This window comes from Solanum pennellii, chromosome 4, assembly GCF_001406875.1.
Source record: "Solanum pennellii chromosome 4, SPENNV200".
NCBI classification, from domain to species: Eukaryota; Viridiplantae; Streptophyta; class Magnoliopsida; order Solanales; family Solanaceae; genus Solanum; species Solanum pennellii.
The window spans coordinates 72,984,664-73,008,670 of record NC_028640.1 but is presented as its reverse complement, the minus strand read 5'-3'; the positions used below and the strand labels follow the sequence as shown (position 1 = coordinate 73,008,670).

The window sequence follows — 24,007 nt, the reverse complement described above, 5'->3', positions numbered from 1 at the left end:
ATATAATCCTTTTATCTTTTTGGTATCTGATAGAAGTATATTCCTTGAGGTTGTACTATTACTATGCTATATTAATATTATATTTTTGTTTAGGCATTTTCATATTAAAAGATTGACTATCAAATCTCATGTTAGTGGTTGTTATAGTGAGATTAGAAACTTTAAAAAGTTGTTTAATTAACCAACTAACTCATAATTCTTAGAAAATAATTTTTGTGGAATACTCTCTATGCCTGTAAATAAGAGTTATTATTGTCATAAAAATAAATTCGTAGTCACAATATGAAAAAATAATCATATGATGTGAAGGATAAAAAAGAAAATTTGAAGTACTCTTTGACATTAAACTGATATGAAAAATTATGATAGAAATATATATATATATATATATATATATATATATATATATATATATTATTTCGATCAATTGGTCAATATATAACTTGTCCTTTTGAATGGGGTATCTCTTAGGTGACTGAGCTAGTAGGGATAATTAATTAATTAATGTAACAAAATTTAGTATATTTATTAACTAATTAAGGATAATGCACAAGTACTTCCTCCTATGCCCGAAATTCCAGAGACACACTTATACTATACTAAGGTCCTATTACCCCCTGAACTTATTTTATAAGTAATTTTCTATCCCTTTTTAGCCTACGTGGCACTAGTTTGAAAAAAAAAGTCAACAATCGTTGGGCCCACAAGATAGTGCCACGTAGATCGAAAAAGAATAAAAATTATTAATAAAATAAGTTCAGGAGGATAATAGAACCTTAGTATAGTATAAGTGTGTCTCTGAGATTTCGGACATAGGCTGAAGGGGTACTTGAACATTATCCCATTAATTAATTAAGTAAGTAAAGATATAGTCCATCTGTGACAAAAGAATATTAGTCAAATCTTAGCTTCCCAGTTCCCCACTTAATTAATTTTTCAAAAAATAAAAAAAGTTGTTGAATGATGCAACAAACAGAACTAAATAATTTAAAACAAAAAGCTTCTACCATTAGACTGTTTGTTTTTTTATAGTGTTAATTAATTTACTCATATAATATATACTACTGCTACTAAGTACTAAAAAAAAAAAAAGCTACTAAGTACTTGACTAAAGTTACAATCTAATACCAATTTGACCCCTTAACTTTCAAGATAATCCAGTTTGGCCCCTGAACTTTCCTGACTACTATTTATCCCCCTGTCGCATGCATTCTTGCTGATGTTTATTCCACCATCATATTAAATCATCATATTAAATAGGGGTGGAGGCAGCATATACTTAGAGATTCATTCGAAATTCAAATTTTTTTGGCGAAAAATATTATTCTCACATGGTTAAAATTTCTTTTAGGTATGTATAATAGATGTTAAATTCCCTTTTAATAGTTCGCGTGTTACTTTTTAAATTTTTAATCTCCTTATTAAAAGTCCTGATTTCGCCATTCATATTAAAAGATAACTCGACTTCGAATCAGCTTCTTTGGATGACGTAAAGGCTTTGAACATCATAATTTTGTCTCGAATTTTAAGTGTTTGAATTCTGTACTCAAATTTATATGATCTCTTATTTTCAATATGAAATTTACGTAAGAGAAACTTTACAATAAAACCCTTGCGAATTAATAATTTATAATTGATGGGTTATTGCATTTCATTTAAATTTTTAAAAGGAGTATGACAATTTCTTATAAAAATAAATCAAATTAGAAAAAAAAAATTAAAGGAAAAAGTGGATTTCATGAAATATAATTAGATAAAAATTGATTAGTGCTCCTATATAATTGAACCTAATAACAAAAGATTCATCATAAAGTAAAATCCATTCATGTCATATTTTGTCCCAATTGGTACTTTTTTGGCTGATAGAATAATCAAAAGTTATTTACTTCATCAATTCATATGTTGATAAGCTTTGAGGATTCATCTTTTTTACTTTTCAAAATTGCATAGAATTTTTGTCACCATCATGAACGAATTATTAATTAAAAAACGTTCTAAAAAGTGCAATGTTTCAAATTTCTTTTGCTATTTTACTTCTCATTCTTCTCCTAATATTTAATGTTCTTGAAATGCTATTAATTTAATCTTATTAATCAATAAAGTTTAATTTATCAAAAAGTGATAAAACATACAACAGTAAAAAAAAATTTTATTTAGCTTTTTAATTTTCAATTCAATGTTTGATATTCATATTAAAACTCGATTAGATTCAACTTTGTGTCAAAAAATCTTACCTTAAGAGGTAAAATACTTTCTAACGAAGACGACTTTATATACAAAGAGACATGAATCCAAGACCTCTAGTTAAGAATGAACGAATACTTATCATTTCACCATAATTCTTACTAATAATTTTATTTATGACTTTTAAGAAATATGCAAAAAAAAAAATAATTGATAACTAATACTCCCTATATTCCATAAAAACTGAATTGGTGAGATAATTACGCCAATGAAAAAAATCATTCAAGGACATAATTTTTAAACTGTACTTTCTATTATTTTTTTAAAAATCATAAATATAACTTTGTAAATAGTATAATTCATCTTTTAAAAAAATATCAAATTCCATCAAAAAAATAAACAAATATGAAAATAAATTCAAAATATCCGTCTTAAACTTTAAACGATAAAAAGTATCAAAAAATTCAATAACAACTAATATAGACGTAGAAAATACTAACGCAAACATTGGAGAAAGTTTAGAGATATCATAGTGTGCAGCCATAAAAGTTTAAGGGGGAAAAAGAGTTCAAAATAAAATCTAAGTTAATTTTGAAGTAACTAATCAAGTTAATTAAGCAGTGTTTTAAACCCCCCCCCCCCAAAAAAGCACATTTCCCAGTGACACGTGTCAATGTCTCCATCAATGGGTGCAGCAAAGTAATTTGCATGAGGGGACGCACTCACTTAAAAGCGATCCAGTCAAACTCCAAGACTGTCATTTTATTATTAAAATTTAAATAAATAAATTACAAAAATATTATTATTTTTTTCAGAAAATAAGAATTAAGGGATAAGATTAAAAAAATAAATAAAAAAGGAATAGAGTACACAAAAACATATACAGCACACTCTGTCCTAGTTATTGACCAGTCAATTTGCTTAGCTGCCACTTTTTCAAAAAAGGCAAAGGTCCCATTTCCAACTCTAATTTTTTTTTGGTACTTTATTATCTCTTGTAATTTTATTTACAAAACTATAAAGTTTAATGTAATATTTGATAAAATATACCTTATTTGTTTTTTAACTTAGAAAACTCTCAATTTGCAATATAAAATTTAGTATAAAGAAAAAACATTGAGTGATTAGCGATCAATTTAAACATTAATAATCTGAGTTACTTAATATTTGATGTTAGTACAATATAACAGATATTCCGTAGAACTGATTAAAATATATATAAAAATCAATCAATATACAAAGGTCATAAAAAAGTAGGCCAAGATTTTCGAACCAAGCCTTTGCAAAAAATAGTGTATAGTTTAAAACAAGATTAGACGTTTTATATAATAAATCATTTCATTTATTACGGTATTAATAGGTTATATATTATATATTTATATTATTGTAATATCTATTGTCTCCAAAAATAAAGAGAAAATCATATATTTTTATCCACACGAATGAAATGTTAGATGCTTTTACTTTATATCTTCTTTAATAAAAGTATGGTAAACACTCTTATCTTCTTTAGAATTAACGGCATCATTTTTAAGTCAATGTTTTTATTCTTTTGGTCTAAACCTTTTTTTTTTCTTTTTTACTTTAAGACTAAAATGAGACATAAAAGAGGGAGTTTAAATTATATCAGGATAGTGAAATTATTTTTATCTGTTATAATAAATAATTTATAAAATCATATTTAATACTGTTCGATTGATCATATAAAAATACTAACACTAATGATCGCTATAAAAATTAGATAATATAAAATATGAAAGATTGTTTTTTTAAAAAATTAATTATTATAGTAAAAATGTTACTGTTTTTAAAATAACATGGATATATGTAAACTCGAACTTTGATATTATTTTAATGAAGTATGAAAATTAGAAAAGAATCATAAGTAATTTATGTCCCCAAGACTACGCCGCACGTTACAATTTGACCATCTGACCCGTTTTTACGTCTCTTTTATAATTACCTAATAGTTATCCGTGACCCTCCAATCTAATTTTTTTTTTTAAAAAATATTTAATAATCTTATTAGTATTTGATTATTTGAAATTCGCATTATATAGGATTTTATGAATAAGGAAATTCTTTTAACAAGAATTTTTTATATCAAGAATTTAATTTGAAGTTTTTAATTAAAAAAATAATTTTATTGACTGCATCATATTCATGAGTGTTATCCAAAGTTCCTTCCTATTCTCCAAAAGCAAAGAACTCTCACTTTTTTATACTTATTACTACGTCAAATTTTATGAGTGCTATTGTTTCAATTATCCATTATAATTTATAAAAATAATTATTTTACTAGTGATACTAATTGTCGTATATAAATACTTCAATTGTGAAGTTAATACATATATAAAAAGATACGAATAAGGATAACACAGCTAACTAGATACACGATAGATAATTTAAAAGCGAAATTTGTATTAGTTTTAATAATATTTCAATTTTGCTTTAAATAATAGAATTTTACAGAAATCGGATATCTCGGTGGCATTGGACTTTGGACCACAATACACGTGTGGTCCACGAGCTTCTCTGGTCAAATTAACCGCCTATCCCCGGTAATTTTCAAAAATTACCTCAAATATTTTCTATATTTCACAAATTGTAGAAGAAAATATTGATTGTAAAGACAACAATAAATCACAGTTGTATTGTTGAAAGTTTAGTAGTTCTATAATGAATAGTAATAATAACATGACGTCAAATATGCTGGAAACTTTTGAAAATAAATTTTAAAAACCTAAAATATATGCTTAATACAAAAACAAACATATTCAGTACCCATAAAATTTCACAAATGGTCAGAATAAAGTATACACAAATCTTAATGATTTGATAAAACATACTAAAACTTAACATTATTTTAATATAATTGATAAAGATAGAGATATTATTTTCGAAAGACCCTCGAGCTCGAGTATAATTAAATTTTTTAAAATTTATTTTTGTAGGGTTTCCAGGTATAACTTGCCCCATATCCATCGGGCCGTGGGAGGGGTAGGGGGCTCACACTCAAAGAGGTAGCTGTTCTTCCCTTTTTCCCTTTTTATTCTCTCTCATTTCTGGGTAAGGTTTTTCTTGAACTTATTTTTCTCTGTTCTTGATCTAAAACTTGTTTTGGGTTTCAAAGTTTAAATCTTGGAGTTTCTTTATTATGTGGGGTTCTTTTTCTTTCTTGAATTTGATTACTTTTTTGTTGATTTGAGGATTGGAATGATTTCAATCTTTTGGAGGTTGAAGGGGGAAGTGAGAAAAGTGGAGAGAGTATAGTATAGCTTTGGTATTAGAGAAGAGGATATTGGTAAAAAGATCCTGTAACTATAGTCTTTGATGATGATAATGATGGTGAAAATGAGCACTATGGCTCTTTTGACCAGAGAAAAAGAGTTCAGATAAAAGAAAAAGATGTCCCCTCCTGTCAAATCTTGGTTGTAATTGTCAATGAGCAAAAGAGAGAAGACAAAAGAGTGCAAAGACTGTTCTTTTTCTTTTCTCTTTTTTCATCCACACGCTTCATTTTTGCCCTCTAAATGTGATGTTCTTGTTGCTTTGAAGCATACCCCTTCTTGTTCTAAAGGGGAAGATATTCTTTCTTAGTTTTTTAACATTTGACTAAAAGGGTCAGTGAAAATGCCTATGTATGTGCCTTCTAGGGGGAGAGTGGAGGAATTTGATGTTGGGGGTGGTGGGCAGGTGTTGGATCTGGAAACTGCTGTTAAAGATGGGATTTTGGGTGGTGGTGGTGGGGTGGTGGTTCATGGTGGTGCTATAGAGAAGAAGTTGAGTCTGAGGAAAATGATGGAGGAGCTTGATTCAATTGATGTTCCTTCAGTTTTTATTTGTCCAATTTCTTTGGAACCCATGCAAGATCCAGTAACCCTTTGTACAGGGCAAACATATGAGAGGTCTAATATTCTCAAATGGTTCTCTTTGGGGCATTTTACTTGTCCCACAACAATGCAAGAGTTGTGGGATGATTCTATCACTCCTAATAGTACTCTTCACCAGCTGATTTACAGTTGGTTTTCTCAAAAGTATTTGGCTATGAAAAAGAGGTCAGAGGATGTGCAAGGAAGGGTTTTGGAGATTTTAGAGACCTTGAAGAAGGTTAAAGGTGAGGCTAGAGTTCAAGCTTTGAAGGAGCTAAGACAAGTTGTCACTTCCCATGACTCAGCCAAGAAAACAGTGACAGATAACAGTGGTGTTAGTTTGATTACTTCACTGTTAGGTCCTTTCACCAAACATGTTGTTGCTTCTGAGGCAATTGGTATTTTGGTACACTTGGATCTGAATTCAGATGGGAAGGCTAATTTGATGCAACCTAATAAGATTTCCCTGATGGTGGATACCTTGAATGAGGGATCCAATGATACCAAGATAAATTGTATGAAATTGCTCGAATTGTTGATGGAAGGGAAGGATTCAGAGTGTGAAGTTTTGTCAAGCTTGAGTCTTTTTGTAGGATTACTGAGAATAATCAAAGATAAGAGACACCCTAATGGAGTGTTGTCTAGTTTGAGATTGCTCAAGCTGATTTCATCTCACGATTCATTGAGGAACTCAATTGTTGGTATTGGGGCAATCCCCCAATTGGTGGAAGTATTACCCAACTTGAATGCTGAATGCTTAGAATTAGCCCTGGTTATCCTTGAAGCCTTGTCTACCCTTCCAGAGGGAGCATTAGCATTGATGGATTGTCGTAGCACCATTCCGAACGTGGTTAAATTGCTCATGAAGGTATCAGAGAGCTGCACTCAATTCGCGTTATCAATTTTATGGGCAGTGTGCAAACTTGCCCCCGAAAAATGCTCATCTGTGGCTGTTGAGGCAGGTCTAGCAGCCAAATTGTTGCTTGTTATTCAAAGTGGATGCAACCCTGTGTTGAAGCAACGGTCTGCTGAGCTCTTGAAACTATGCAGTCTAAATTACTCAGAGACCATCTTCATTTCCAAGTGTAAGCTTACCAAGACAATGCAATGAGGTGACATGGTGTTGTTCATACGGTTCAACTAAGTCCGTTCTATACCCGCAAGGGCAAGGTGCGCTCAACAGCTCGCGGAATCTGTATAATTGGACAAGGAGGTACCTACTTGTACATATTAAAGAGCTTTAGCTCTCATGAAAAAGGCTTCATAATGTGGATTATAGATAAAATGCTTATATCAGACTATGGTTCGGTGCCTTCCATTTGATCTTTCCGCTGAGGTTTTCCAATAACTATGGCACACCGTGGTTTCAAATTTATTCTTCAAATCTTTGTAGTCACTTAGACCGGTGATTTGATTGCCTTATTGCTACAATTGAATGCTATAGCTCATATTCACTATGTAAAATGGGGAAGAATGTCCAGCCAAGCTAGTGTTTGAAATTGTAATTGTACACATTTCTTTTGGGATTCTCCGAGTTTATCCCAATTCCCAAATTTTCCCCTATCATTTTTAGAAAGTCCTTGGTGACTTTCACTTCTTTGCTCTTTCGGAAGGTTTCACTCGGGAGTTCTATTTTTCATTGCGGAGATTGTCATTTGTAAAAAAACAACAACATTTCCAATATGAAATCAGCATTCACAATGGATTCAATTTTCCCTTCTCAATTGTTGTCTTAGCTTTACTTCTTATGTTTAATATACTTTTGCTTCTTTTCAATACCTTACTGTCTCAAAGTGATGATTCACCCTTATACTTTTGTGAACTTTCAAGTTTTTTTTGGTGTTCTGTTCTATTCAGAATTTGGATATAATGAGCTATGTTGTTTGGACTCGGTGTGTGTCGAATCCGACATAAGTACACGGGTATGTCATCATTTTTGTAGAGTCCGAGCAACATAGGTGATCGATGAGCAGTTGTGTATGTTAAAGATTGTTCTTTGAGGATAGTGGCACTTCTGTTTACAATAGATCTTTGTTGGAAAAGAGCTGTTGTTTTGCTGATTGGAAATTCTGTCAGTATACGTCTCTCTTTTTTTCTAGCTTGTTTGTGTGGTAGAATGGAAAGAGAAGGAAAAAGTAGAAAGATGACTTCAACTGAAGTGAAACTTTTATGTTCCATTAAAGTCCTGGTAATAATAATAGCACTAAACAAGAAAAATAGCACTTCCATTGAGTCACTATCATGGTTCTCATAATGCATATATGAAACTAAGTGAAGTAACTCCAAAGAAGATGAGGGAGGAACAGTAGAAAACACTACTGATTCCAAAAATGTAATCAAAACCCCAAGTTTCAAAGCTTTCCCCTTTAGCTCTTGGTCCCTTGCTTAAGTATGTAGTCACAATTGGTAAGAAAAGGGGTAGGTGAAATGTCTCACACAAAACAACTCAAATAAACACCATTGTGGACTAGTAGTCAACAACATCTGGTGAGAGATATCAAAAATTCAATCAAGGTGAGTGTCAAGATCACACTGAGTGAGTTCATACCCTGTGAAATTAGTCGAGGTGAGTACACAGATTACTAGAAGTGTCATTCTTGTAGTTAACAAAACTTGTTCAAATGGTCAAAATAATGAGTTTCAAGATTTGGAAACATGTGCTGATGAGGTATTTTATACTCATTGTCCTTGGAGAAGTGTATTCTAGGATATTGAGGGGGGGGGTAGGGGGTATAAAGACACCACCCCACGTACTCATATCTTGGACCAAGAAAAAGAAAGTAGATTAAAAAAAGTAAGTTGAAAGGGGAAGAGGGAAGTTGAAAAGTGCATGGACAAATAACTTACCTTAAAAGAAGTGGAGACAACTTAGTAGTCTTTGTTGGCATTGCAAAATAGCAACTTTGACTGAGATCTAAGGGGGGTAACTTAAAAGTAAGCAAATTTTGCTGAGAAAAAGCATATTACTTGCTGCCTGTGACCTTGGAGGTGAACCCCCATTTTAAGCCCTTTTTCTTTTTGGCATTGCAAGTTTTATACAACATCTTCAAAGCTGGAAAGAGCTCTCAATTGGGGACTTTTTCTAAAGGCCAAAAAACATTGTTTTCTTGGTGGAGCTACTTTTAAATTAGTTTACGTGTTTCTCGATTAATTTATCTTAATACTTACTAACTCGCAACAATATATGTATTAGATAACTCTAACTATCAAGATATTTCATTCTTGTTAAGATTTGAACCCTAATTTCTCGTGATTTTTCCTCGATCCATTGATAGCTTTGTCATATCGTAACCACGTTGTTTCTCTTGCTTTTGGCGTAGTGCCCCCCCCCCCCGGCCCCGCCACCTAGTAGGAGGTTCGCGTATTTATACTGTTGAGGGTTTTAGTCACATGAATAATTTACTATGCTCGTAAAAAAATTTCATTGAGAGAAATCAACAAAGGAAAGGAAAGCATGTGAATATCATCACATGTATAATAGAAAGATTGTCCTCCGGCTGAACATGATATGAATGATTAGAGATAGAGATTCATCGCCTTGACTTGTGTCTCCATCACATCTATCTCTTGTCTGTTTACAGACTCAGATTTTGATTCGCTGTCTAGGAAGAGAAAGGAAAGACAGAAAGCCTGTTTTTACGCGCTTATCATTTGTGTTGTGTTTTCAGTTCGAATTAACATAAAGAATGAGGAAACTAATTATTTTTCACTTCCCCAAGAACAAATATACGAAAATAGATCTCCTGTGTTCATTTATGATTTAGAATAAAAGAAAATGACGCAATAAATAGTCTTGTATTTCACTTACATATCCTATAATTATTACTTTTACTGTTTTCCTGTGTGAAAATTACTACTATATAACTAAGATAACATTTGAAGTAAATTACAAAATCAAACCTCATATAAATTCACATTTCATAATCTATAAGGACCGCCATTTTTTTTCATCTAACAATGCCAATGGGGTTACCGGTTACATGTATATACATTAAATGTAAATATTTTCATCTAATAAAATAATATTTCAAGCCTAAATGCATATAGTAAAGTCACAATCAAGATTACTCATTTTTTGCTCTCTATAAATTTGAACAATAAATATACCATAAAGTTTTTCAAAGAGAACCATTGTTTTGGTCATAGCCTAACAAATCTAACAATTTGAATTCAATATACATTTCTTTAATTTCTTTTACAAGTTGAAAGTTGAATTATTGCAAGTGGAGCCAAAAAATTTCATACTGCAATAAAGGAGTTTGGAATCTAGATGCTCTTTTAATGCACACTATATTTAAATTTTGGCATTCTTTTTTTAAATTTGGTTTCCTATCATTCGGTGTTCAGAATCTACATTAAAGTCTCGATTAAATTCGAATTAGACATTACATAACTCTTTCGAAAGTAATATTCCCAACATGATTTTTTCCATAATCAAGACTTAAAAACTTTAGCTAAAAATAAAATAGTCCCGCCACTACACCAACCACTTTTTTTTACTTAGCTTTCATTTCGATTAATTAATTTAAACAGGCACACGATCCAATGAGGATTCAAAATATCTCTGGTGTCACGTGTGCTTAGGGACTAAATTTTATTTTCATTTATTTTAATAAAATCAAATTTATTACTACATTTTATAATAATGTTACACAGAAATCCAGGTTTTCTTAATAAAATGTAAAAAATGTTTACACTTTGTGGGATAGCAATTAGGATAAATTAATCTTGTGATTATTACAGATCTAACTTCGATTACGGTACTTGTCTGGATGTGTTTTTTAACGTATAAGGCAAACTAATGTTATATCAGACAGTGAATTATTTATCGAGTATTAGTATTTGTTATTCGTCTGTTTGTTTTTATTTGTTAATTATTTTAATAGTATTTATTTTATGATACAGTTTGAGTAAAAATGAATATTTATTTTTAACTGCTAAAATAATGGTAAAAATATTTAGATTAAATGTTAAAATTATCACTATGTAAATTAATTCATTCCAACGGTAACAATTGCTATCTTCTTCTCCATGATTTTAGACGTGTATCCTTTCTGTAGGAACGCTATATCCTCGACTTGTAAGGAAGAGTTTAAGATTTTTTAAAAAGTCAACTAAAAATATATTTTAAGAAATAATATGTTTCCATCATATTACAAATTTTCTTTATTTTGGAACTTCTCGTTGGGACATATTTATTATCGATGTTGGTTAATTAATTGTTTTTTGTTATTAATTGTTTGATTTTTAATTTGATATATTTCATTGGTGATGAAATGCTCATGTAATTATACATACATCGTTCATATAATAGAAACAGTTGCAAAAAATAAAAATATATCACAAATATTTATGTTGATCACTTTGATTCAAGACAAAATAATTCAATTTTTTTTTAAAGCTCATGCTATAAATTACGAAATAACATTAATTATAATTTTTTTTCAAATCTAAAATTTGAGAAGAGAGAAGAGAACTATTTTGATCTGGAAGAGATAAAGCGTTGCTATAGAGAAACATAAGGCTACTAATGAACGTAATACTAAACTTAGGAAATAAGATTGAAAAAGCGTTAAAGTTATTGTTATAACCAAAGTACAACAATAATTTTAAAATAATCTTATTAAATTATTAATTTAACCATTAATCAAAATTATAGAATTACATATTGAACCAATATTCTAATAAAATAAATTACACAATTTTTGCACATTCCTAAATAAGTTAGCCTCTCTCTCGCATATGTATTTGAATTAATTAGCTTTTTTGTTTTTCTAATATGTGTCAGTATTCGTCGAACTTCAATTAATTTAGATTGACTTATGAATATAGTTAAATCTTATTACTATTTGTGTTCGGTATTATTTTTTATAATTTTTATTTTTAAAATTAAATTATAAAAGTTTTAATTAATATTTTATGCTATATTTTTCATCCTATTAATATGCAAAAAATTGTAATTTATAATATTTTTTATATAATTTTAGAATATTTAATTTTTTCATTTAAAATATTAAATTAATATAAGCTAATTTAATTTTAAAAAACAATCAAATTAACTTTTAAAAAGCGTAATATGATAGATAATACGTACGTAAGTAATAAGATTACATGCGGCCCCAAATCCACGTCATAACAATACCAAACTTAAAAGAAAAAGAAAAAAAATCAAAACCATCAATCATCATCACCACCTACTGCATTTTTTTTTTCAAAATTCAAACAACTGTTCTTCCTTGTTGTTCCTCGATCCAATCATATACGGTAGCTTAAAGCTTAGCCATGTCATGGCTTGCTCGTTCCATAGCCAACACTCTCCGTCTCGACGACGATGACGGCGAAAACGAAGTAGAATTCAATCGCAACTCTCAAAACGACGTCGTAATGCGTGGTGCCAACTCATCAACTGCTTCTCACGCCGTTGACGAAGATACATCAACTTACGAAGAAATCGATTTAGAAGAACGATCTAATAACGATAACGATTACCGTTCCGGTTCCGATGTTGATGATGATGATAATCAGAATCGCGGCGTGAAGGAGGATTTGTCTGAACTGAAGGAAACCCTAACGCGTCAATTATGGGGAGTGGCTTCATTTCTAGCTCCACCACCTCCGCCATTACCGCCGGGGAAATCGGATCTGTTTGGTTTGGAAGGGGACCGGATTGAGGATTCCGGGTTGAGTGATGGATCCGAGGAGGAAGAGGGGGAATATGTTGGGGATGGAGATGGTTATATGGAGAATTTGGATGAAGTGGAGGAGAGTGAAAGTGATGCTGTTGGAGTGACAGATGAAGTGTTAGCTTTTGCTAGCAATATAGCTCATCATCCGGAGACTTGGTTGGATTTTCCGTTAGCTGATGAAGAAGAATTTGATGGTTTGTATATCTTCCTTGAGTTCTGCTAGTCATTTATGATGATTTTTGGGTTTTGGCTGAAATGTTAGTTAATTGTTTAGTTCTTAGAAAACGAATGGTTCCTACACTGTGTGAAATTTGATTAGGATGTGAGTTGTGTCTACTTCAGTAGTGGTATTATAGGAAACTCTGGATGTTGCTAGGTTAGTTAGAGTCCTTATTGGAGAAGTTCCAATGAGGTCATGTTACACTTTATTGATTAGGGAGGGTTATCCTTTGGCTCATTTTAAGTCGTGAGAATTTAGGGCTAAACATAGTCTATTAGTGTTACTGATTGAGAATGTAGGCTAGTTGTATCGAGTATAGAGGACTTTCTCTTTTGTTTTATGGAAATTATGTGAAGTTGTAAACTTGATCTTCTAGACATGCTTGATAAGTATATCATCTGGTTTATTGCTGTTAGTGAAAGTTATTGCTTTTGTCTAATTGGGACTTATCCAAAATCTCATTACGACATCCAATAATGTGCCTGGTCAGTTGTGAGATGTGGGAATAGGAGTCAACCGATATTTAGTTGTGTGAGAGAAGTGTGTTATTTGAGAATTGTCGGAGTTTAAGTGAAACCTGATTTTTTTTTTGTCTGGGTAAATTTACAGGAGTCAGTTTTAACTAGAACCGAAAACTGTTAGCTATTAAAGTTATTGAATTTATAACTAACCGTACAACTCACGTTATGCCAAACTTGTATCTATGTGCATAGTTCTTGTTTTGTTGCGATTATTCTGCTTTGGCCCTTACAGAAGCTTAGCTTAAAGGTTTTATCGTCTTCTTTACGTGTAAGGACCTGAACTATACATGTGGCTGTGAGCTGATCAAGTTCTATCGCGGATGTTAAACACTTTATGCTTGATAGTATATGGTAATTAAATGAAATCATTCAAGTCTCTTTCTCTAATAAACTGGAGGAAACTACCATGGCAGTCCTTGCACCCTGTCACCCACTCAAAACACACAAAAAATAGTTATAAAAATTAAAAACTTGAAGTTATATCTCTGCTACTCCTACAAATAAGCAAAGAATGTCTGTGCTTCACCTACAAGTAAGAAAAGAAAGTAAGGACTAGAGAGACAGATAAATCAAAAGCTCCTAGCATAGAGGAGTAACAGGGTTCCTCGGGATGGTCTTCTCTAGGAAAGCATGAAAAGTGTGTAGTTTGAATATAATGCAAAATTCACCAGCAGAGATACCTCGCATAGCATAACAGGAAGTGATCATATCTTATCAATATCTGATAGTAGTGTCGACCAATATATTTGCATTTATAGAATTGACTTTCTTGATCCGTATTCCTGTGGCGACATACATAAACAAATTTGTATGTAGAAGAGCAATCACTACAATCAATGCTAGTGCACTCTTAATTTACAAGGAGCAACTTGTGTAGTAGAAATCCAGTTCTTGCCGCAAACCTCCAGTAGCAATTTTCTAGAAAGGGAGTTAAAAAGAATAGAATACTTACAGTGAACAAGGTGTGCAAAACGAAAATCTGAGTGTTTGCTCTGACTTTTACTTTGAAGAGAGGAATGTTGTTATAGTTTTCTCACGGAGAGAGAGAGGGGGGGGGGTTGCATCTGTTCGTATAAGACTCTCTTGTTCTTTTTTGGGTAGCACTGTCCATTAAAGAGCTTCGTTGGGCACACATGGGACATGGGTGTGGGCTAGTGGTCAATGAAGAGGATGCAAATCTTGGAGTTTAGAGTTCAAATCCCAACAGAGACAAACAAACACTAGTTGATTTTTTCTCATATGTCTAGCTTTCTTGGGAAGTCTTACTCGATAAGTGTGCTGGTGCGAGTTAGCCGGTAGTTGGTGGAATTGTCAAGGTGCAAATAAGTTGGACCGGACATCAAACAGAAAATAACAGTGAACTGTTATAAACAAATAATGATTTATCTTGTGGTGTCAAAATGAGGAAAAGAATAAAAGAAGATATGATAACTTAGAAATGAAAGTGGAAAGAAAAGCCTATAAACAATGTAATAAAAACGAATGCTGACCCAAGTAAAGGCAGTATTCAGTGCAGATTGGGTACTTTTAGTGAAAAGTGTTGGCCCTCAATAACGTACTCCCTTGTTTTCTCCAATTGGTTGACAACCTTTTCTCGAAGATAAATAAATTATTGAAGAAGACTTGGATATATTTTTTTATTTGAATGTCAGTAGAAATATGGCACTTTTAGAATTTGAAATGTGAAATTGGTCTCATATGAGATTCACATTATATAACACTGTAATGCATGTTTAATGATGTATTGAATATGTTGAGACTTTGCCATTTAAGGGATGAGGTCATTCTTCTTAGGCAAACTAAAATAGAATTAGGTCAACTAAAATTGGGAAGGAGCTCAAAGCACTCCTTAAGTTGATCATGCAGTTGTTTAAAATAATTAATACATCAGTGGAGTTACATATCATGCCCATTTGTTGGATGGAGATTTTGATTACTTCCAAAGATCAAGTAGTCAAGATAAACCGCCTTTAGCAGATGATTTTATACCGTCTTTTGTTCGTAGGAATTCGCATCTGGTACTTTTTATCACATAATATGTGATAGAGTTGAGAGCTCAAGAACCACAAAGTTTGACTTCATTTTTGGCATGTGTATTTTTGTAAGTTCTGTTGAAAGAAAATGTTTGAAAAATCATAGTTACAAACTTGATCTGACAGAAAATATCACATAAAAGTTTAAATTTGTTTGGTTAAATGAATTTGTACTTTCAGTTTTGTGAACATTGTGTAAAATGTTACTCCCTCCACAATTTTTATGGCATTCTTCCTATTTTGGATGTGTTTGACACCGTTTCATGATTAATATTAGTGTATACAACTTGCACAGGTTCAAATTCAGCTAATGTTCAACTTTTAGACTTTTGATATGAGGTTTTCTCTATCAAACTCACTCAGTAACTCTTTGTAACTTGATACCTTCTTCCTTCACAAAACAAATTAACATGTTAAGCTGCATATCAATACAATATTGTCAAAAAAATTGTGACGAGGGAGGGAGTTTCTGATATTATGTCTGTATTTACATTTTGAAATGTCAGTATTAGTTGTGCCATGTCAATTTGAACAGAGTTAATACTTGGTAATCATGTAGCAAAGGAAGATAACTTTTTAAGGCATCTATTGTAGAATACTATTTCCGTATTTCATCACTTAATGGTGATGATGATGGGATCTTAAGGAGAAGATTTACATTAACTGAGTTTCTCTCTCCATTTTTTAGATTTTGAGCTCTCTGAGGCCCAACTGAGGCATGCATATGCTGTTGAACGTCTAACGCCGAGACTAGCTGCTCTCAGATTCGAACTTTCTCCTGCTCATTTGAGTGAAGGCTTCTTTTGGATGGTCTATTTTGTTCTACTTTACTCAAGACTGAAAAAGCAGGACGCTGAGCTTTTGTCTACATCTCAGGTTTGTTAATATTGCGCTGCCTGATTACAGAATCATCATTGCATTCTGTTACACAGTCATGATGAGAATATTTTTCCGTTTTTCGTGGGCAGAGGGAACTAATAATGGATTATCTGAAAGCAATTTCAGTGATACAACTTCTATATATATGACCTTTGATTACAAGAGCTGTCTAAGAACTAATTTTATTTTGTCGTTTCTTTAGCTTGTAGAGGCAAGGGCTATGTGGATGCAAGAGCTGCAAAAGAAAACAAAACCAGAGTCAGATTGGTTTGGTATAGGCACATTTCAAGCAAAAGAGAGCGCATATTCACCACGTGGAGACTTTGAATCCAACTCATCTGAAGATGCTCACTCTAGATATTTTGTGCTCCCAAGAGCATTTGCTCTTAAACCTCCAAGTTGCCACACCACTTCTGACACTGACACTGAGAAACACTCGATTGAAAATACAGAGATCCAATTTATTGACAAGGCAGTTATTGAAGAAGATGCTCCAAGCAAAATCATTGAAAAGGAGGTGGTAGCTGGTCCATCTTTTAAACCACCAGTGTTTGATTATGATGAGCATGAGGATGACTGGCTGAAAGACAACTCAGAGTTAGAGGGTTACACGGGTTCTACTATTGTGAATGAGGAGGACGTTTCATTTAGTGATCTTGAAGACGATACTGATTATACAATGCCTATAAAACCCAAATCAGTGTCAATAAATCATAGCACAACACTTGATGTCTCGTGAATTTATCTTCAGCTGCCAGGAGATACTTATTTACCTTAGGAGTGAACCCACCCGCCTGTCAACTTCTGAGTGATCTGGAGCTCCTAGCAAAAAATGCTCACTCTCAATTTCTCCATGGTTCATGCATGTTAGGCTGCATCTTAACCTGTTCTGGCTTGCAGAAGTTAGTAGTTCATGATTGTGCAATGACCACTTCTCGTGGTTGTCACTAGTTGGCGTTGTCAATGTTTAAGGTTGATCATCTCAGATTCTCATCATCGACCACAAGATGCTTGCTTACTTGCACAGTATGGTGCAAGTCAATAAGCAACATTCATTTTATCCATCTCCTCCATTTTTTGTGTGTTTTGAGGTCATAGCTTAATCATGACCTAGGGAGGGCATGATAGCTAATTCTCGAAACAGTGTTTGTATTTGTACATATACATCAATGACCGTGCCCTGTAAGCTGTACAAGGCAACGGATATAGTGGGGTGTCATATAAGGAAACGTGACATCTCTCCCTCTGTGCAAGGAATATTTTTTGTAAGTGCATATAGAAGAATATCCCAATTTGGCATGTTCATCTTTCCTCAATCTTCTTGAAATGCATCTATTCTGTTATCATGCATATGTAGGCTTGCTCTTCTTACTATCAAGGGTGTAACTGTGAGTGAGAAGAGAATGAAACTTTTTTCGCAGTCTCTTTTGCTTTTATCTATTATTCCTTCAAATTGGTGAAAACTTAAGAATCACAGTTTGTTGTGAACAACTCCTATACCTTCACAAGGTAGGGAGGAGTAAGGTTTGCGTAGCCTCTCTCCAGACCCCACCTGTGGGGTATGTTGTTTGTTAGTTTGCATTTTATTATACTGAATGTACTCATTGTTCAAAATTCCTTCTGTGATTTTTACTTGTGATACAAAGAATCGTCAACCAGAGCAAGTTTAAACTGAATCATTGCATGATATAATATAGGTTACACTGATTCTGCATTGAAAAAACAGCATGGATAAAGGGTAGTAGTATTTTTCATACATTTTTTTCAAAATTTCAAGTTTATATGCTTCGTAACGAGGATCAGTACGCAAAATTAGTGAAAATATATGCCATTTTCACTTCGGGTTTGAGAGTCATGTAATAGGTGACCATTCAACACTCTCCGGAGACATTTTTAGTAGGCATAATATATAAACATGACTCTTAATTTGGCATCAGTTGGCAATTAAGACCCTTAACTTTAGATGTGCACAAGTAGGTATTTAAACTTGTACGAAAATTGAACAAATTGACACATTCGTCCTACATGGAACCCTACATGAAAAATTTGTGTCCTACATGGCGTCCTATATGCATCATGTATGTTTACTTGCTCAATTTTATACAAATTTAAGTATTTACTTGTGCACATTCAAAATTAAGAGTCATAATTACCAAGACACTAATTTAAGAGTCATACTTATGTATTATGCATTTTTAGTAGGTAGTTCGTACTAATAAATAAAAGTTCCCTCCTAAATAGCAAGAAGGTTGTGATTCTTTCCACAGTCAAGTCAAACTCTATTTATTATGATAAAACAGTAATAGAAAATTGTAAACATTAAAGGAAATACAGTAAACATCAAAATACTTTGACAATTCAATTTATTGAATTAAAAGTAAAATAAATTGAAGTTTCTAGGAAATTGTACTCATTTGTCTATTTGGTACAAGGAAATTGCATCCTATAGGAGTTGTATTTTTTGTATGATCTAGTTCGAATTTGTTCAAGAAAGTAACCTACGTATACTTGGACACGTCAAACGAGTTTTTCGAAATTTACGGCAACCAAACGTTGTACTTTTTTTTCGATCGCGATGATGTTAAAACTAATTTTCACTTTGCTGATTCTACAAAATATTTGTCACCTTCCTTCAATGACATTATACACTAGTTAGCATAGATATAAAGAATTACTTGTATTCCTTTAAATGATACAATACGATAAATTTTAAAATAATATGTAATGATCATTCAAACAAAATTTAAGAAGTGTGTCAAAAGGGTAAAACTTATACCAAGCCAATACATGCATGACATGTATTTAAATTAGTAGTTCATTTTACTTAACCATAATTAATTTACATGTATTTTACTTTATTAAATCACTTATTGTACTGACTTACTAATATAAATATCCGATGCGAATATTTATTTTTCGCGTCAAAGTAAAAGATACTCCAAGTCTACATGGAGGGTGGGTGTAAAAATGTCCAACTAACGTATTAATGACTCGAAACCTTCGATCCTATAAAAAAAAGTAGGTACGTCTCTTCAATGCACTTTCATTTTTATGTAAAATATTTGTTTTACTTTTTTTTCCTAGTACAAAAATAGCTAATTTCTCCATTACTTTTGGTTGTTTGAGTTCATTTAATTCTTGTAACTTTTTGTGAGGTTGTCAATTGACTAAAATGAATTCTCGTAATTAATTGTTTGGCAGAAGCCTATTATTTTTTATTCAAATCTTATATTTATATTAAAAAATTAATCGATAATACATACAAATAATATTTAATTTCAAAATCTTAAAAATTAATTGTATTTGTCTACACGTTTTCAAGTATAACCTTTTCTGGACTTCGATTCCAAGTCCTTTTAAATCATCTAACAACCAAAAAATATTTTTTTTTATCGCATGTGAATTTATTTTAATATTTTTTCCTTTTAGTGTGTATTTTAAAAAAAAAGTAACAGAGAGATCCAAAATATATTAAGTCATCTAACTAAAAATTTGCTGATATAAGCCATGAACAAAAAAACCAATCAGAATTCAAGTAATAAAAAATATGAATGATTTACACATTTGAAAAACTATCTAGAAAGTACGGTACTAGTTTGTAATTCAAGGTTTTAAAAAGATATAAAAAGAATTACCATTAAAAGAATGATTTCTTTAAATAATTTTTTAAAAACATATAAATTTAGATTGACGAAAAGACTATTATTGAATTGTGTATTTATATTATATTATTATATTCTTATTCTTATACTAAGTAGACTTGTATATAAGATTTTTATTTCTGTCTCCATTTTGTTTTTGGTTTACCAGTTGATATCTATATTGGAGTCAGACTAAATTGAGAATCACGTTGAAAAGTTATATATTAGCATAAAACGCTCCTAACAAAAAGACAATTTCATACCTAAATTAACTCAAACTTACACAAATTTCTGATAAAGGATGAACTATCGCTTACACCCATATCGATTACTATTCTTATTATTTCTTTTCGAACATTAAAATCACGTGGATGTCACGTGCAAATATGGCCGGCTTGGTAGTTAAAAAGCCGCTGCTGCTGCGGATATTCCACAACCCAAAAAAACAGATAAAATTTCCCATAATGTTCCTCGAAAAAATTCCCAAAAATCTCTTTCATTTTCCTACCAAAAATTATAATTTCCACACAATTCCCTTCATATTTTATTTTCCCCATTATTTCTGGACTGAATTAAATTAAAATTTATTTACTAACAAACAAACAAAATAGCCCTCTCAGCATTTTGCTTGGTCAATCTAAGTAGCCACTCAACTTCTCCCATTTTTCATTATCGTCACAGGTTAGTTTCCTTAACGACCATTTCAATATTTTTTTCTGCAAATCAATTGAAAAATCATTGCTATATTCAATTGGCCATTGATTTTTCAATTGAGCCAGAAAAAAAAACGAAACCCTAGGTTCTTCGATCTTCGAAATTCATGTTTATATCAATATTCTCAGTTCTGGGTATCTTTAAAGATTCAATTTTTCATTATGGGGTTTCCTTAATTTGAATTCTAGGGAGGTTTCTTGGGTTTTTATTTGTGGGGTTTGCTTAGTATTTATAAAGATTCAACCTTTAGATGGATCTTGATGTGTTGAAGAAAAGTTTGAACTTTGCTCAAAAGAAGAGGAAGTGGATAATTCTTCTTGGATTAGTTGGATTATCTAGTTATGGTGCATATAGGGTGTGTCATATGCCTTCTGTGGTGCAGAGAAGGAAGAGGGTTATGAGGTTGTTGGGAGCTTTTGTGTCGATGGCTGAAATGGTTTCTGATTCTTCTGAAGCTGTTAGTGTTGTGTCTAAGGATTTAAAGGAGTTTTTGCAGTCTGATTCTGATGAACTTCCTAGGAGTTTGAGGCAGTTATCTAAAATTGCAAGATCTGAGGAATTTACCAATTCTGTGGTTAAGGTTTCCCAGGCTCTTACAGTTGGGATTTTAAGGGGACGTGGGGGTGAAAGTAAGGGGGAGATTGAGGAGGTGGGTAGTCCAAGTATCGTTGATAAGGTTATGGATAGAATGATGAGTACTGTTGGGACTGGGTTTGTTTCTGTTGTTGTTGGTAGTTTTGCTAGGAACTTGGTTTTGGGTTTCAATCTGAACAGTGGGTCGGATGAGGGGTTGAATGCGAATTATCAATCTGAGGTCTCGTTAATGAAGTCGAATTCATCAGAAGTGCCAAGATGGGTAGATGTGGTTTGTGCTGATAGATGTAAACTAATGATTGCTGATTGTATCCAGACATTTGTGAGCACTGCTGTTGCTGTTTACCTTGATAAAACAATGCATATAAACGTATATGATGATTTGTTTTCTGGGTTGACCAATCCGAAGAATGAAGCTAATGTGAAGGACTTCCTAGTTTCCGTTTGTAATGGGGCTGTTGAAACACTAGTGAGGACATCTCATCAAGTGATGACAGCTTCTGGATCGGATTCTGATTTGTGTTTGAACTCTGCTTGTTCCATAGTTGATCAAAGTGAATATTTGACTCAAGCAAGTGAGAAGACACTTGAGCAAGTGCCTCCAAGAAAGATTAAAGATACGAATCAACCGATTGATCTACAAAGTAATGGATGGCTGACTAGTGTGTCATCAACATTGGCAGTTCCAAGCAATAGGAGGTTTGTACTTGATGTGACTGGCAGGGTGACATTTGAAACCGTTAGATCCATCGTGGAGTTTTTCACTTGGAAGCTATCAGAGAACTTGAAAAGAAGTGTTAATGTCGTCCATGAAGAAGTTGTGGAGAGAGGGCTGGATGTCATTACTCATATCAATGCTAAATCTTATGTAATTCTTACAGTATGCCTTGCATTATTTTTACATATCCTTGGCAGTACTCAAGCTTTATTGCCTGCCTAAAATTTGTGATCTTCTTTGATCTATTGTCTTAGAAGCTTATATGTTCTGTAGTCTGGGAAATATGTACATCCATTTGTCATACCTACTATTGAAGGACTGTTAATCTACATTTTGCCCTTTATGCTGTTGAAACCTCTAGAGAAGATGCTATTATCTTCCAGATGCGTATGTTCACTTGATATCGGAAGTATTTGATCTTCATTATCTGATCAAATAATGTAAAATTGGAGATAAATGCTCATGTTACTCTCAGACTTTCTACTTTTATCAGTATTGTTATTATTACTCTCCTATTATTTTATTGTCGATTTTAGTATTCTTGTCGTTTCCTTGGCTTCAGTTATCGTACTATTTGTTGTTGCTACTGATCTCCAATTTAGATTCTTTGTTACTGTATTTGCTTTACGTACTTGATTTTCTTATGTTTTACTTTAGTCGAGAGTCTATCGGGAAAGTCTTTCCGAAACAGCCTCTGTACCTCCATGGAGTAGTGGGGTTCCACTGGGTATGTTGTTGTTGTTGACGGTCTATTTGGAACAACCCCCTATCTCTACAAGGTAGGACACTTGTGAGATTACACTGCATATGTTAATGTTTATTCGTGTTGTATCTTGGAGAGTACAATCTGGTCAATATATTTCTCTGTTGCTCCAGTTAAATTATTTTGTGAAAAGCCGAACTTGTTGCTGATTATTGTTGGCACCTATTACTACACATTTGCCATCCTTTTTAAATTCAATGAAGGAGAATGATGCATGGACATCGGGTAGTTTGCCCTCACGTCATATTAGTGATGAAGAATGTCATTGCTTTTAGAGTTTTCTGTATGGTTGGTGTTCTTGTGCTTGGTCTCAGGATACTCTTTAGTCTTCTAGTTTAAACTTTAGAGCAGCCTAATCTATGGTCTTTGAGATGTTTACTACAATATTTTTTCCATAGATGGATTTGGTAAAAATCGTAAACCTTGTTCATGGTGATTTTGTACTTGACATTATTGTTTTCATGCATCTTATGGCTGCAGTTACCTCTCTCTCTCTCTTGTTGTCTGCCAGGAAGCTAAACGGAGTTGATACGTTGAACACTCTGTCATTATATATGAACTCATAGATTCTGCTCTCTTAAAGGATAAACAGAAGATGATTCTGAAGTGTTTCTTGCTTTACCAAAAGATTTGGAACACAGCAGAATGAACAAACGTGAACGAGTGTAAGTTTCATTGCTCCAATATGATCTGTGCTCCTTTTCTTCTGGTCACATTTCTACTACAAGATCAGTTACAGCATCTGCTGCTCCTTATCAAGCATGAAATTGCACATATAGCAAGGTTCGCCTTCATTACCATGTTTCTTGCTCTGTTAATAGTGCTAACCGCTAACATAGAGTTTCATGTTGTTCTTTCACTGTGGCTAATATATCGATATCCCATGTATTTCGAATATGTTACATTCATGTAAAGCTTCTTTGGTGAAATTGAACATGTAGATGCAAGCAGGACATAGCAATCCCATTGCTGTTCTCTTCATGTATTCTTAATGTTGTGTTGTCGTCACGAAACAGGTATACTAAAATTTTGTGCCTTATGTTCATTAGTTTCAATTGACTCTAGTTATATGAGACTATTAAATAGATTTTGCGTCTAACTCAGTTTCAAAAAAAGCTAGTTCGTGGGATAAGAATTGTCCAACCTATACAAGGGGTCTCGGGATCTTGTCTCGGTCTGACG

The 24,007-nt window shown here is 32.6% G+C and overlaps 3 protein-coding genes across 3 annotated transcripts; all 3 read left to right on the top strand.

The window, feature by feature from the left end:
* Nucleotides 1-5,171: 5,171 nt before the first annotated feature.
* LOC107018243 (U-box domain-containing protein 30-like) lies at nucleotides 5,172-7,780 on the top strand. Its single transcript, XM_015218670.2, has one exon. The coding sequence runs from the start codon at nucleotides 5,818-5,820 to the stop codon at nucleotides 7,165-7,167; it is 1,350 nt and encodes a 449-aa protein (XP_015074156.1). The 5' UTR covers nucleotides 5,172-5,817; the 3' UTR covers nucleotides 7,168-7,780.
* A 4,429-nt stretch (nucleotides 7,781-12,209) lies between these two features.
* Nucleotides 12,210-17,835, top strand: LOC107015583. Its single transcript, XM_015215897.2, has 3 exons — nucleotides 12,210-12,936; nucleotides 16,205-16,392; nucleotides 16,598-17,835. Exons 1-3 carry the CDS (start codon nucleotides 12,339-12,341, stop codon nucleotides 17,132-17,134), a joined length of 1,323 nt encoding a protein of 440 aa, XP_015071383.1. The 5' UTR covers nucleotides 12,210-12,338; the 3' UTR covers nucleotides 17,135-17,835.
* Nucleotides 17,836-20,474: 2,639 nt separating this feature from the next.
* Nucleotides 20,475-22,551, top strand: LOC107018242 (protein PHLOEM PROTEIN 2-LIKE A10). Its single transcript, XM_015218669.2, has one exon. It carries the CDS (start codon nucleotides 21,001-21,003, stop codon nucleotides 22,282-22,284), a length of 1,284 nt encoding a protein of 427 aa, XP_015074155.1. The 5' UTR covers nucleotides 20,475-21,000; the 3' UTR covers nucleotides 22,285-22,551.
* Nucleotides 22,552-24,007: the final 1,456 nt, after the last annotated feature.